Raw genomic sequence first — 16,368 nt, 5'->3', positions numbered from 1 at the left:
CAATTCGGAAACCTGTCCTATGTTAGTTTTTATTAGGCTAATCAATCTGCATACTCAATTTAAAATGTTAAAATTTAGCCAATTTTTGAACATTTTAATGATGTAACTAACCCCTTATCATTTTTTCAAAAATTGAAAAATTTCTAAAAATTTTATTTTCAACCGGACATGGCCTAATCGATTCAGCTGTTAATGCTGATCAAGAATATATATGATTTATAGGCTCGGAAATTACTCCTTCACATCATTTTAAGCTTCCGACTGAAATTATAATACCCTCAAATTGGTATTTAAATTTAAATATTTAAAACAATTTTATATGACAAATCGAAGGGTAAAAATCTCATAACTAAGCCAAAAATGCATTAATTTTAATTCGGAAAGCTTTCCAATGATAATTTTCAGTGGGTTTATAAATCTGCATACTACTTTTTTGCGCTGCAAACTTCTGACTAAAATTATCAAACCCCCAAATAGGTATTAAAATTTAAATATTTACAACCATTTTTTATACCAATTTTTGCGATAAACCAAAGAGTAAAAATCTCATAACTAAGCCAAAAATGCATTGAATTTAATTCGGAAAGCTTTCTAATGAAATTTTTTAATGGGTTTATAAATCTGCATACTACTTTTTTTGCGCTGCAAACTTCTGACTAAAATTATCAAACCCCCAAAGGGGTATTAAAATTTAAATATTTACAACCATTTTTTATACCAATTTTTGCGACAAACCAAAGGGTAAAAATCTCACAACTAAGCCAAAAATGCCTTAAATTCAATTCGGAAACCTGTCCTATGTTAGTTTTTATTAGGCTAATCAATCTGCATACTCAATTTAAAATGTTAAAATTTAGCCAATTTTTGAACATTTTAATGATGTAACCCCTTATCATTTTTTCAAAAATTGAAAAATTTCTAAAAATTTTATTTTCAACCGGACATGGCCTAATCGATTCAGCTGTTAATGCTGATCAAGAATATATATGATTTATAGGCTCGGAAATTACTCCTTCACATCATTTTAAGCTTCCGACTGAAATTATAATACCCTCAAATTGGTATTTAAATTTAAATATTTAAAACAATTTTATATGACAAATCGAAGGGTAAAAATCTCATAACTAAGCCAAAAATGCATTAATTTTAATTCGGAAAGCTTTCCAATGATAATTTTCAGTGGGTTTATAAATCTGCATACTACTTTTTTGCGCTGCAAACTTCTGACTTAAATTATCAAACCCCCAAATAGGTATTAAAATTTAAATATTTACAACCATTTTTTATACCAATTTTTGCGATAAACCAAAGAGTAAAAATCTCATAACTAAGCCAAAAATGCATTGAATTTAATTCGGAAAGCTTTCTAATGAAATTTTTTAATGGGTTTATAAATTTGCATACTCCTTTTCTGCGCTGCAAACTTCTGACTAAAATTATCAAACCCCCAAATAGGTATTAAAATTTAAATATTTACAACCATTTTTTATACCAATTTTTGCGATAAACCAAAGAGTAAAAATCTCATAACTAAGCCAAAAATGCATTGAATTTAATTCGGAAAGCTTTCTAATGAAATTTTTTAATGGGTTTATAAATCTGCATACTACTTTTTTTGCGCTGCAAACTTCTGACTAAAATTATCAAACCCCCAAATGGGTATTAAAATTTAAATATTTACAACCATTTTTTATACCAATTTTTGCGACAAACCAAAGGGTAAAAATCTCACAACTAAGCCAAAAATGCCTTAAATTCAATTCGGAAACCTGTCCTATGTTAGTTTTTATTAGGCTAATCAATCTGCATACTCAATTTAAAATGTTAAAATTTAGCCAATTTTTGAACATTTTAATGATGTAACCCCTTATCATTTTTTCAAAAATTGAAAAATTTCTAAAAATTTTATTTTCAACCGGACATGGCCTAATCGATTCAGCTGTTAATGCTGATCAAGAATATATATGATTTATAGGCTCGGAAATTACTCCTTCACATCATTTTAAGCTTCCGACTGAAATTATAATACCCTCAAATTGGTATTTAAATTTAAATATGTAAAACAATTTTATATGACAAATCGAAGGGTAAAAATCTCATAACTAAGCCAAAAATGCATTGAATTTATATCGGAAAGCTTTCTAATGAAATTTTTTAATGGGTTTATAAATCTGCATACTACTTTTTTGCGCTGCAAACTTCTGACTAAAATTATCAAACCCCCAAATGGGTATTAAAATTTAAATATTTACAACCATTTTTTATACCAATTTTTGCGACAAACCAAAGGGTAAAAATCTCACAACTAAGCCAAAAATGCATTGAATTTAATTCGGAAAGCTTTCTAATGAAATTTTTTAATGGGTTTATAAATCTGCATACTACTTTTTTGCGCTGCAAACTTCTGACTAAAATTATCAAAACCCCAAATAGGTATTAAAATTTAAATATTTACAACCATTTTTTATACCAATTTTTGCGATAAACCAAAGAGTAAAAATCTCATAACTAAGCCAAAAATGCATTGAATTTAATTCGGAAAGCTTTCTAATGAAATTTTTTAATGGGTTTATAAATCTGCATACTACTTTTTTGCGCTGCAAACTTCTGACTAAAATTATCAAACCCCCAAATGGGTATTAAAATTTAAATATTTACAACCATTTTTTATACCAATTTTTGCGACAAACCAAAGGGTAAAAATCTCACAACTAAGCCAAAAATGCATTAAATTCAATTCGGAAACCTGTCCTATGTTAGTTTTTATTAGGCTAATCAATCTGCATACTCAATTTAAAATGTTAAAATTTAGCCAATTTTTGAACATTTTAATGATGTAACCCCTTATCATTTTTTCAAAAATTGAAAAATTTCTAAAAATTTTATTTTCAACCGGACATGTCCTAATCGATTCAGCTGTTAATGCTGATCAAGAATATATATGATTTATAGGCTCGGAAATTACATCACATCATTCACATCATTTTAAGCTTCCGACTGAAATTATAATACCCTCAAATTGGTATTTAAATTTAAATATTTAAAACAATTTTATATGACAAATCGAAGGGTAAAAATCACATAACTAAGCCAAAAATGCATTGAATTTAATTCGGAAAGCTTTCTAATGAAATTTTTTTAATGGGTTTATAAATCTGCATACTACTTTTTTGCGCTGCAGACTTCTGACTAAAATTATCAAACCCCCAAATGGGTATTAAAATTTAAATATTTACAACCATTTTTTATACCAATTTTTGCGACAAACCAAAGGGTAAAAATCTCACAACTAAGCCAAAAATGCATTAAATTCAATTCGGAAACCTGTCCTATGTTAGTTTTTATTAGGCTAATCAATCTGCATACTCAATTTAAAATGTTAAAATTTAGCCAATTTTTGAACATTTTAATGATGTAACCCCTTATCATTTTTTCAAAAATTGAAAAATTTCTAAAAATTTTATTTTCAACCGGACATGGCCTAATCGATTCAGCTGTTAATGCTGATCAAGAATATATATGATTTATAGGCTCGGAAATTACATCACATCATTCACATCATTTTAAGCTTCCGACTGAAATTATAATACCCTCAAATTGGTATTTAAATTTAAATATTTAAAACAATTTTATATGACAAATCGAAGGGTAAAAATCACATAACTAAGCCAAAAATGCATTGAATTTAATTCGGAAAGCTTTCTAATGAAATTTTTTAATGGGTTTATAAATCTGCATACTACTTTTTTGCGCTGCAAACTTCTGACTAAAATTATCAAACCCCCAAATGGGTATTAAGATTTAAATATTTACAACCATTTTTTATACCAATTTTTGCGATAAACCAAAGAGTAAAAATCTCATAACTAAGCCAAAAATGCATTAATTTTAATTCGGATAGCTTTCCAATGATAATTTTTAGTGGGTTTATAAATCTGCATACTACTTTTTTGCGCTGCAAACTTCTGACTAAAATTATCAAACCCCCAAATAGGTATTAAAATTTAAATATTTACAACCATTTTTTATACCAATTTTTGCGATAAACCAAAGAGTAAAAATCTCATAACTAAGCCAAAAATGCATTGAATTTAATTCGGAAAGCTTTCTAATGAAATTTTTTTAATGGGTTTATAAATCTGCATACTACTTTTTTGCGCTGCAGACTTCTGACTAAAATTATCAAACCCCCAAATGGGTATTAAAATTTAAATATTTACAACCATTTTTTATACCAATTTTTGCGACAAACCAAAGGGTAAAAATCTCACAACTAAGCCAAAAATGCATTAAATTCAATTCGGAAACCTGTCCTATGTTAGTTTTTATTAGGCTAATCAATCTGCATACTCAATTTAAAATGTTAAAATTTAGCCAATTTTTGAACATTTTAATGATGTAACCCCTTATCATTTTTTCAAAAATTGAAAAATTTCTAAAAATTTTATTTTCAACCGGACATGGCCTAATCGATTCAGCTGTTAATGCTGATCAAGAATATATATGATTTATAGGCTCGGAAATTACATCACATCATTCACATCATTTTAAGCTTCCGACTGAAATTATAATACCCTCAAATTGGTATTTAAATTTAAATATTTAAAACAATTTTATATGACAAATCGAAGGGTAAAAATCACATAACTAAGCCAAAAATGCATTGAATTTAATTCGGAAAGCTTTCTAATGAAATTTTTTAATGGGTTTATAAATCTGCATACTACTTTTTTGCGCTGCAAACTTCTGACTAAAATTATCAAACCCCCAAATGGGTATTAAGATTTAAATATTTACAACCATTTTTTATACCAATTTTTGCGATAAACCAAAGAGTAAAAATCTCATAACTAAGCCAAAAATGCATTAATTTTAATTCGGATAGCTTTCCAATGATAATTTTTAGTGGGTTTATAAATCTGCATACTCCTTATCTGCGCTGCAAACTTCTGACCAAAATTATCATACCCCCAAATGGGTATTAAAATTTAAATATTTACAACCATTTTTTATACCAATTTTTGCGACAAACCAAAGGGTAAAAATCTCATAACTAAGCCAAAAATGCATTGAATTTAATTCGGAAAGCTTTCTAATGAAATTTTTTAATGGGTTTATAAATCTGCATACTCCTTTTCTGCGCTGCAAACTTCTGACTTAAATTATCAAACCCCCAAATGGGTATTAAAATTTAAATATTTACAACCATTTTTTATACCAATTTTTGCGACAAACGAAAGAGTACAAATCTCATAACTAAGCAAAAAATGCATTAAATTCAAGTTGGTAACTTTTCGTTTGTTAATTTTTATTGGGTTAATAAATCTTTTGACTAAAATTAAAATAACTTACAATGCTGCAGAGAATATACAAGTAATAATTATTGATATTAAGCAGTATGATTCCCTGGAAGGTTGTAATAGCTGGTATAATATAATGTGTAAATAAAATATATACATAAATTAATTTGAATCATGAACCTAAAGCCCGTAGAAAGTAAAGATCACACACATATTTGTATCTACAGGTTGAAACGGACTCTACACGGTTTTTAGTAATTTACTTTGACTTCTACTCGACATTATGTTCATAACGTTGGCTCTGCTACTTAAGGCTAGGAGTAATTAGGTTTTCCAGCCATTTTCTGCCTTCTATGACATTTTCCGAGACTGAAACAGATTGAGTTGGATGCGTAGTCATGAAGGCAAGTGTTTTTTCACGAAATAATCGTCACAAGACCTTTAAAAAACTATAAGGAAACCTGATTCCATTTTTTACACAACATGTTAAGCCGTTTTACCAAAGTCTTCAACCTTTTCATAACAGTTGAAGCTAGTTTAACACACAGCATCACACACATTGTTTCTTTAAAAATATATATATATTTAATCGGAGTTAATAAATTGAAGCTAAATGCAAATTAACAATTTTAAGAGAGATCACAAATAGAAACGGATGACCTACCGCTCTACTTATCTAAATTTATAAATTTATTCAAAGGGTTTTGATAATTATAAAGTAGGAATATTTTAATATTTATTTGGAATTTATTTAAATTCTATGTTTAAATATTAGAATAGGATGATGGAATATAAATTTGAATTTGAATACTTGCATTGAGAAACATACATTTCAATCCTTATCGATTTACAATCAATGGAAAAGGATACCAAAAGTATGCCTCCAGTTCAAATCTAGTGGGAAATGTATTTTTTGAAAGATATAACCTCTTGAAGCATACTCTTGGACACCAGTTAATGGCATTTCCCCACCTGGTCTACCTTCTGCCACCTTGCTGCAGCTCTTCGGAAACTGCAACAAAGCAATTGTTGCCGCTGTGGGAAATGTGAAATGCAGCATGAATAACAAAACTGCAAACAACAAACAATAAACAATAAACAATCAACACTAATTAACACGCGACCAGCTAAGAGAGAGAGAGAGAACGAGAGAGCGCCCAACACTTGACCTCATATTTGAGCAACTGAGAGAGTGGCCAGAGCCTTTTACCTGGCGGAAAACCTAACTGCACAGCAGAAGAGAGCGTGGAGAGCGAGAGCAGCCCAAAGATCAATCGGAGCGGTGGGCTTACCTTTCCAGGTGAAGCCAACAGTCTGCGTCTGAAGTTGCAAATGTTCGCATCGTTGCTCGCCGTCGCCTTAAAAAGCAAATTCGATTTGTGGAGTGAATAGAAACCATAAAGAAAAACCCAATTAAGTTTATAATTAATCGCGCCAAGAGGTCACCGGTTGGCCAAAGCGAAATAGTTCAAAGAAGCCAGCAGCGAATCAATCTAGACACCGCTGCTGTGTGGCACGGAGACGGGTTCGGGGTACCTTCGACGGGTATCTAAGCGCATGTCTACACTGTAAACCTGGGAGCTGGAGTTGAAGTTGGAAACTCGTTTTTCAAAAAAAACAAGCGACCGAAAAAGACGAAAAAAAAAGTCTGCACAAAACGAGAAAATAAGCGCGCCCGCGAGAGGAGCGAAAAAAAAGCACAACAATAATCAGAAATAAGAAATAAGAAAAGCAAGAGGCGAAGGAGGAGGAGGAGGAGGAGAGGAGGAGAGGAGGATCCAGAACCAAAGTATCTGGCGGATGCCGAGGAGAGCCGCCGGCCAGGCCAAGAAGGCTCGCTGAGATTTGGTGTGCTGCTGCTCGCCCTTCTGCATTCTTTTTGCTTGTTTGCTTATATTTTTTTTAAGTATTATTTTTTTTCCCTCGTTGTATTTGGTGTGCTGTGCGGCCGCTTCACTTGTTGCAGCTGCATGTAGCTATAGATATTCGGGTACGGGTTCGCGTTCGGGTTCGGTTTGTATGCCATAGATACAGATACAGATACAGAGAGCCTGTGCGGAAAACTGAAAACCTGTTTCCCCCAAGTGCGTGTGTGTGTGTGTAAAGTGTGTGTGTGTGTGTGTGGTTCAGTGAGAGCCTGCTCACGGACACGGAGACGGAGACGGATACGGCGGATACGGGATTATTATTCAAATAAGAAAAGTTACTCGAGTCGTTGTGGTCGCAAAGTCGCCTCACAAATGTACAACAACGATGGCCACATTGGGCCTGTCAAAAGTCTTCATACTGGATAAATACTTTACCGAATTGCAAAAATTTTGGGAGACGGAGAAGAAGCTGCAGGGTAAGTGAGACATTATCCCCCAGGAATTTCAACGGGTTTCTTTTTTTTTTGCGGCTGCTCTGTGACTCGCGTCAGGCGAGTGCGGCAAGAAGTTCGTTGCCTAAGTCTTTTGATTTGGCTTGGCAGCAGGCACACGTCGATTATACAAATTCAATAAAATGTTAAGAAAGGATGTAAAATCATAACAGGGATTGATATTCCTTAAAAACTGTCGATTTTAGCTATATTTTTATAACCTGACAGGGTATTATAATTTTAGACAGCAGCTTGTTATGATGTGAAGGAGTCATTTCCGAGCCTATAAAGCATATATATTCTTGATCAGCATTAACAGCTGAATCAATCTAGCCATGTTGGGTTGAAAAAAAAATTTAACAATTTCTTACATTTTTGCAAAAAATCAATAAGGGGTTACATCATTAAAATTTTCAAAAATTGTCAAACATTTTAATTTTCTAAAATTTTAAATTGAGTATGCGGTCTTATTTAACTAATAAAAACTAACATTATAACGCTTTCCGAATTGAAATTAAAGCATTTTTTACTGAGCTATGAGATTTTTAAACTTTGATTTGTCTTAGAAATTGTAATCTGAAAATATCGATTTAAAGAATAAAGAATATTTATATTATAAATAAATGTTTTTTATAACAAATATTAAGCAGAGTATCATTAAAACTAAAATCAATAAGTCGACCATTTTCTCGTTTATCAATTAAAATTGATTTGAATGTGGCTTAGTTATTTTGTTTCATATGAATAATACACTGCTTTCTGTTTCATTTATATTGCCATGTAACAATATATTCATTTTATAGAAGCTTTCAACCATAATAAACAATTTTAGTGCTTCATTAAGCTCCAAACAAGAAATGTTTATTATTGGTTTATAAGCTGTTTCGATCTCCTTCCTGGGATCAGAAGTCACCGCTGGCAGTTGATTGGTTCTCGACTCACTTGTCATTACCATAAGAAGCTGTGTCTCTGTGTATTTCAATCAACCTCCAAGCGCATTCATATTCATAACCATCCCCAACAACTTACAGTCCGAATACCCTTATTTGGAGAGCTTGATCTTACACACAAAGAAAGTTGAGCATTGTATTATATAATTTTGATTCAACAAAAGATATTAGAAATTTATTTTCATATCAATTGGATGCTTGTAATGAAACTCACAACCATTCTATAATTAAAATGGTTGTGCTTATTTTCATTTTATTTAAAAACCGAATTATTAATGATTATTGAAGTTGTTGAGCAGCTAAAACTTTGACTAAATATTAAATAATCTTTAGTATTACACAAATCAAAATCAATTGAAGTTAAGGCCAATATTTATTACTATGTAGCTCTGGGTGCTTTTTGGTATATGGGTGCCGCATGGCCCCGACTTGCAACATTTCGTTGATGCTGCTCCCTCGGCTGCTCTCCCTCGCAACCCATACCGAACTCCGATGGAGTCGGAGTCGGAGTCGAAGACGTCTGGACAGAGAGACGGATAACCTGAGCTTGGTGCGACTCCGACCAGTTTTTTTTTCGGCTGGGCTGGGACTTCGTTTACTCAGCTTCCAAGAAATGTTTTCTTTCCCCCGCCCCAACTTTTGCGACATGCAAAAGCCTTAAGATACAAGTAAGGAAGCCAATAGCGAAACGATGACGAATTACTCACAAATGTTACAAATTAAATTTAATGACTTACCACGGGCCCCATAAAACTTTGATTTCCAATCACTAAATGGGGTAAAAGGTCCGTCGCAGCTTCATAAAAAAAAAACAACAACAACAGAAAACAAAAAAGAAAAAAAGAGTCTTTAAAAAAGATTTCAAAATACCTGCATGACTTGGATGGCAAGTCTTTTCTGTACCCTTTTCCGTGGCTTTTGTCTTACATTTCTTGAGTGCAGCTGTGGGCAGCACAAGAAACAACAAATCGAAGAAAAAGACCGAATCTAAAACTGGTTTCCTCCGCCAGAGCTAAAGCCATCAATGATATGATTTTCTGTATTTTGTCGAATCTCTGATTTTGTTGTAAGCTCCTCCATGCCAGCCGTTGTCGCTCTCTGTTTTGATTTTAGAGAGCGAAACAGGCTTTTTGTGGAAGGGTCATTTTCCCCCCTTAGCTTTTCATCAGCTAATTAGTTTGATTTTTGTTGAATGATCTATGAAAATTGGTCAGAGCTTAGCTTGGCCCTCTGGCTTGACTGGGTTGTAACAATGACCTCTCTCGGCCTGTTTTGAAAGTTTCCATAAATCTTTAGTTCTTGACTCTCTTGTTTAAGATGCCGCCAATTTTGTGTGTGTGTCTGTTTTCGGTTGTGTTTCATCTTGGCGCATTCTGTGTCTCCATTTTTCTTCAACTCTGGCGAAATTGGTTCATTAACATTTTATGTAAATCTGCCCCATCCATATCTATTAAAATATCTTAAGATGCTCGGTCGGCACAAGCCTCTGAGAGGCCAGACTCGCGTGCAAAAAGCTATGTCAACCTAAGCGGAATTAATTGGTGTGAATTTGATTTTCACTGTATTGAGTTGTTAATTGACAATGCGAAAATTCCTTTTCGCCAGAAATAGTGTGTCGATATTTGTAAATGTTCCATCGTTCTAAACGAAATGTTTGAATGTTTAAAAGTAAGAATGATTCCTTGATTTAGTTGTCAAAGTCTAGTCCCTCAGCATACTAACTTTCCCCACATTGAGCACACAAAAGAACCCTACCGAAGTTGAAAGTTTACTTGTTACAATTGCCCCAAAATGTTGGAAATGATCAATGAAACCATACCCGAGGTGGACATGCTCAAGGTGTCCAAAAATGCAGAGGTGCAGCGACGTGCCATTTTGGGCTTTGCTCCCCGCATCGGATTGACCATCGTGGATTATGGGGATCTCGACAGGATCGACAATTTCTATCTGGAGTCCCAGAAGTACCGTGACTACTACCGTGATCCCCACAACAAGCTGCACAAGCCGCTGCGATTTAGCCTCCACCAAGGAAAGTGTGCCATTAAGCTGGACACTAGCGTTGAGCAGCTGACCCGTCCGATCATATGGACCACGGAGCGGCAGCCACTGGTCTATCCCCTGTCGGGCGACACTGCCATGCATCTGGGCATGTCAATCCCGCCCATGATTAGAGGCACCCATGCCAAGTCGAGCTCCATAGCCTTCAAGCGCTAGACGGGAGAGACGAATGCATAATCCTTGAATCCTTTAGGATGGTGTTTGCTTTTAGCAATCTAAATTATTGTGCAAACCCGTTGTCTTGGCTATTAAAGAACCATTCTTTTCTACCCGTATTTTGTCTTATTTATCGTTGAGTATTTGAACTTGTTGTTCTGTAAATATTTATAAATATAATGATAACTGGATGATACTAAGTCGTTTCTCTACCTCAAATAGCAGCTTCTGTGCAGAGCAAAGAAGTTTGGGAAAAGGATCAATAATTATTACAAATCAATAAGAACAAAGACAATTCAATTTTATATAATGGTTATTAACTTATGTATATATGTACTTTCTTCTTGATCCTTCAGATGCATCTTCATCCAATGAGGCGGTTCACCTGCAGCAGCGACTCAAGAGCCTGAGTACCGAACTGGTGACCCTTCGGAATCGACTGCATGTTGGCCAAGGTCAGGGTCAGGGACAGAGTCCGGGCCATAATCAGGGCCAGGGCAATGGATCACAATCCCATGGCTCACCTGGCGGCAACAACTCGTGCCCCAAAGCGAGTAACTTTGATCTTAATGCCTCCAGTCCCAACCTAAATCTCAGCTCCAGCGGAGGAGGACTCTCAGCCAGTGCCCTGCAACAACACACAAATGGACAGCATACGGCATCGAAGGTAAGTTAATGCTTAAATATATTTAAAAAATATTAATTTATCATTTAAATAAGTCTTGATCCTGTCGAACTTCATTAGTATTATTGGTAGCTCATTTGTTCTTAATTTCGAAGTCTTATTCATTCAATTGTTTTTATCCTTGAAATCTTTTTAAAACATGAACAGAATATTAAGCAGAGATTGAAATCTTGAGCCGATTCTTTTTAAATGTAATTAATACAACTAAAATGTTATATATATTAGTTATGTATAAGTTATACTTATTTATTTCTTCTGTAAACCTTAACTTAAACTCTAACTTATTTTGAATATTTTCTTTCTCCAATAGAATCACAACTTCAGCCAGACGCTGCCATCGAACTCTGGCTCCGGGGCTGGTGTCGGAGCTGTGGTGTCGGCCAGGAACACCTCCATTCCGCACCCACTTCCGCACCAGCTGGGCGAGAAATCTGGCCTGTCGCACCAGCAGAGCGCCAACGGACGTGGCCCGTCCTCCGGGACCCTGCCCCACGGGAGCAGCATGGGAAGCATTATGGGGCTGAGTTCCCATGCCCATTCCCATTCGCAAACACCAGGCGCTGCCCACTCCAACAGCAATTCCAATTCCAACACGCTGCCCATGCGCTCCTCAAACACCGGACACCTGAGTGCCACCAATGGTGGAATTGGCCAGCACGCCCTCAGCCATGCCCATAGCCAGCAGCTGCCGTTCATCCCACAGCCGAAGCACGCCAATCCCTGCCAGAGTGTGAAGACGCTGCCCTTTGGCTTTGGTTTCTCTGGTGGCCAGCAGAGGCTTCAGCAGCCGACCAGTCCCCTGCCCAAGGACATGCAGGATCTGATCCATCTGACTGGACCACTCACCGAGCACGCCGTGATGCGGACGCTGCAGGCGCGCTTCAACGAGCAGCGATACTTTGTGAGTATGAAAGAGATCCCTGGAGATCTCTGGAGTCACTAGACTCGCTGCAATCCGGTTCCAGAGACACACTCGGAGCAATTATTCTGATAGTTTGTCATTAAAAGCCAACTCCGTTTGACTCGGCCGCAGATTAACAGCTAATTTCGACAATTACTCAGTGTGTGTGCCCCTCTGGCGAAAGGCGAAGGAAGTGTTGTGGTTTGCTGGTGATCTGGCTGGTCTAGGGGAATGGCAACTGAAGCAACTGGAGGATGGGGTGTGAGCACACATAACTGGTGGAGCTCCAGGCCTTTATTTGTTATGCCTCCGCTCCAGATTATATAGTGTAAAACGGAGCAGAAAAATTGATTAAATTTAAATGTGCTGCCACTGCACCGTTTGTTTTCCTTTCTTTCTTTCATATTATTATAATTAAATAATTTATGGAGTCATAAAGCTTAAGTACACTTCGAATAGTCTTCAATTAGAGCAGAGTGTATAAATATATGATTTATAGATTTAGTTATATTCACTTGAAGTTAAATGAGGCACAAACGAGCTTCCAAAAATTGCAATTTATTTTGTTAATTAAATACTTTACACTCTCTAAACAAAAAAGGGCCTTAAAGTTTAAATTGAATTAAATTTAAATAACATTTTAATAGAATTATTTGAGTCAAGAGACTGGGTTATATTTTTATTATTTTCCCTGGCTAGCCAGAAGTATAAATAATAGAACATTAACTTTAGGAATAGTTTTTTTCTTATCTGTCCAATTTTATCTGAGAAAACAAAGTTAGAAGTTCGCTTTTGAGTTCTCCAAGTGATTTTATCTTTCATATTCGAGGCTTTCCTGGAACTGAGCAAAAGTACACCGGTCTTCTTGACTCATCACCTTTATTAATGCCCTCACATTTATCTTATTAAATATTTTGTTTGCTTTTCAGACAAACGTTGGTCCGATTCTGCTCTCCATTAATCCCTACCTGGATGTGGGCAATCCCCTGACACTCACATCCACTCGCACCCTGCCGCTGGCCCCCCAGCTGCAGAAGATCGTCCAGGAGGCAGTGCGTCAGCAGAGCGAAACGGGCTATCCGCAGGCCATCATTCTCTCGGGCACTTCGGGAGCTGGAAAGACGGCCAATGCGATGCTGATGCTGCGCCAACTGTTTGCCATCGCTGGCGGGGGACCAGAGACGGATGCCTTTAAGCATTTGGCCGCTGCCTTTACGGTGCTGCGATCCCTGGGATCTGCAAAGACCACCACCAATTCGGAATCCAGTCGCATCGGGCAGTTCATCGAAGTGCAGGTGACGGATGGAGCATTGTACCGCACTAAGATCCACTGCTACTTCCTCGACCAGACGCGGGTCATTCGGCCGCTGCCCAAAGAGAAAAACTACCACATTTTCTATCAGATGCTGGCGGGATTGAACCGGGAGGAGCGTCAGAAGTTGCATCTGGAGGGATATTCACCTGCCAATTTGCGGTATCTACGCGGTGACTTTGCCCAGAATGAGCAGGAGGATGCCATTCGCTTCCAGGCGTGGAAAACTTGCCTGGGCATCTTAGGCATTCCCTTTCTGGATGTTGTGCGAGTCCTGGCCGCTGTCCTGCTGCTGGGAAATGTTCAGTTCATCGATAGCGGGGTGAGTTGAGCTATATTTTTTTAATTTTTAGATACGTAAAATGCGAGAAATTAAAATTTATATTTGAATCCGGCGGTTTCACTTTAGTGAAACTGTGGCGCCATCTAGCTTACAAGTTAAGGTGTCGGTAAAGCAGTTAATATAAGCAGTATTAATATTTGGACAGCATAACTGCTGATGCCGCCTTGGTGCATGAGCTAGAGCGTCGGTCTCCCAATCCGCTTGCCGCGGGTTCGAATCCCGCTCCAGCTTTGTGTTTCCAAGATTTCTTGCGCTGATGGAATGTATTAATTTACATCGTCTAGTGGTAATTTACGTCTGAAAAGAACCGTGTTTGATGTTTTTAATTCTGAGCGAGAAATATTTTACCTTTTCCTCAACTTAACTAATTATTACTCTTTGTTCTTTCAGGGCCTCGAGGTGGACGTCAAGGGAGAGACGGAGCTAAATTCTGTATCCAGTTTGCTGGGCGTACCACCTGCCGCCCTCTTCCGCGGCCTCACCACCCGCACCCACAATGTGCGCGGCCAGCTTGTGAAGTCCGTGTGCGGTGATGGGGATGCCAACATGACGCGGGACTGCCTGGCAAAGGCTCTTTATTGCCGCACAGTGGCCACCATTGTGCGCAGAGCCAACAGCCTGAAGCGGCTGGGATCCACACTGGGCACCTTGAGCTCGGACTCCAACGAGTCGGTGCACAACCAGGCGGATGCTGCCTCACAACACGCCTCCACAATTGGCGGCGGCAATGCAGGCTCCAAGTCGATGGCTGCTCTCAACAATGCGGTGCGTCATGCCACCGATGGTTTCATTGGGATCCTGGACATGTTCGGGTTCGAGGAGCCATCGCCACACGCCCATCTGGAGCATCTGTGCATCAACCTGTGTGCCGAGACCATGCAACACTTTTACAACACGCACATCTTCAAGTCTTCGGTGGAGTCCTGCCGAGACGAAGGCATCGTCTGCGACACCGAGGTGGACTATGTGGACAATGTGCCCTGCATCGATCTGATTTCGTCCCTGCGAACGGGTCTCCTCAGCATGCTGGACGCGGAGTGTTCCGTGCGAGGTACCGCCGAGAGCTACGTGGCCAAGTTGAAGGTGCAACATCGCTGCTCCAGCCGCCTGGAAACAAAGCCCACCGCCGAGCCGCACGATCCACGCATGTTCCTCATCCGTCACTTTGCCGGCCGCGTGGAGTACGACACCACAGACTTCCTGGACACGAATCGCGACGTGGTGCCGGATGATCTGGTGGCGGTGTTCTACAAGCACACCTGCAACTTTGGCTTTGCCACCCATCTCTTTGGCTCGGAGCTGAAGGCTCTGTATGCCCAGCAGCAGGCGCCGCGTGGCCTCAGTTTTCGCATCTCGCCCACCTCCCACTCGGATCTGCTGAATGGGGACGAGCCGGTGTCCACGCTGACCCAAGACTTTCACACCAGGCTGGACAATCTGCTGCGGACCTTGGTGCATGCCAGGCCCCACTTTGTGCGCTGCATACGGAGCAATGGATCCGAGGCGGCCGGCAGCTTCGACCGGGCCACAGTGGTGCGTCAGATCCGATCCCTGCAGGTCCTGGAGACGGTGAACTTGATGGCCAGTGGTTTTCCCCATCGCATGCGCTTCAAACAATTCAATGCCCGTTACCGGATGCTGGCTCCATTCCGTTCCCTGCGCCGCAGTGAGGACAAGGCCTTGGAGGACTGCCAGCTGATCCTGCAGTATGCCATGGAGCAACCTCCCGTACTGGATGGATCGGTGACACTGGCCTGGGCTCCCGGCAAGCGTCATGTCTTCCTCAGCGAAGGCATTCGCCAGCATCTGGAGCATCTGCGCACGGAGATCCGGCACAAGAGCGCCACCCTGATGCAGGCCACCTGGCGGGGCTGGTGGTGGCGCAAGAAGGTCGGCAGTGGTAGCCTGAAGCGTATCCGAGCAAGTCACCATCAGCCACAGCCGACAGCCAGTGTTCCGCTGGCGGGTAACAAGCCGGGCAATGGCCACACCTCCGCATCTCAGAGCAAGGCCGCATCCTCCACAATGGCCGCCCTGGCAGCAGTAGCAGCTGCTGCTCCCACGACAGGTGAGAGGAAGTTCTGTTACGGATCATTCCATCTAATAACTAAGTAACTTTTTCCACACAGTGCCTCGCCTTTCGCCCAAGTCCACAAACTTAGGAATTGGCGGTACTGTGACCAGGCCCAGACCACAACCCATTGCAGGGACTCCACCGCCGGATCCTCATGAGAAGTGCGACCAGAAGATCATACAACAGACCTGCAGTCTTTTCGGACTAGATTTGGTAACTAAGGAATGTGA

At 38.8% G+C, this 16,368-nt stretch overlaps 2 protein-coding genes across 4 annotated transcripts in view; both read left to right on the top strand.

The window, feature by feature from the left end:
* dachs (unconventional myosin-IXb-like dachs) overlaps positions 1 to 16,368 on the top strand; it is a 72,522-nt gene that overhangs the window by 55,403 nt on the left and 751 nt on the right. For 2 of the 3 annotated variants that reach the window (XM_086831373.1, XM_086831375.1), the window contains 5 exons: positions 11,180 to 11,490; positions 11,819 to 12,409; positions 13,339 to 14,043; positions 14,455 to 16,132; positions 16,194 to 16,351. In XM_086831373.1, the coding sequence (XP_086687499.1) occupies positions 11,180 to 11,490; positions 11,819 to 12,409; positions 13,339 to 14,043; positions 14,455 to 16,132; positions 16,194 to 16,351 (3,443 nt within the window). Of the gene's footprint in view, positions 1 to 6,611; positions 7,645 to 11,179; positions 11,491 to 11,818; positions 12,410 to 13,338; positions 14,044 to 14,454; positions 16,133 to 16,193; positions 16,352 to 16,368 lie in introns of those variants that run through there. The other variant, XM_086831376.1, reaches the window with a different exon arrangement.
* On the top strand, positions 10,289 to 10,936 carry LOC110183860 (uncharacterized). Its single transcript, XM_020952214.2, has one exon. The coding sequence runs from the start codon at positions 10,401 to 10,403 to the stop codon at positions 10,821 to 10,823; it is 423 nt and encodes a 140-aa protein (XP_020807873.1). The 5' UTR covers positions 10,289 to 10,400; the 3' UTR covers positions 10,824 to 10,936.

The sequence above is a fragment of the Drosophila serrata genome, unplaced genomic scaffold, assembly GCF_035046125.1.
Source record: "Drosophila serrata isolate PLE 108 unplaced genomic scaffold, ASM3504612v1 contig_240, whole genome shotgun sequence".
Classification (NCBI taxonomy): Eukaryota; Metazoa; Arthropoda; class Insecta; order Diptera; family Drosophilidae; genus Drosophila; species Drosophila serrata.
This window is presented reverse-complemented; position numbering and strand designations above follow the sequence as displayed.

Coding starts and splice junctions, on each gene's coding strand:
- LOC110183860 (XM_020952214.2), top strand. CDS start 10,401: ATGTTGGAAATGATCAATGAAACCATACCCGAGGTGGACATGCTCAAG.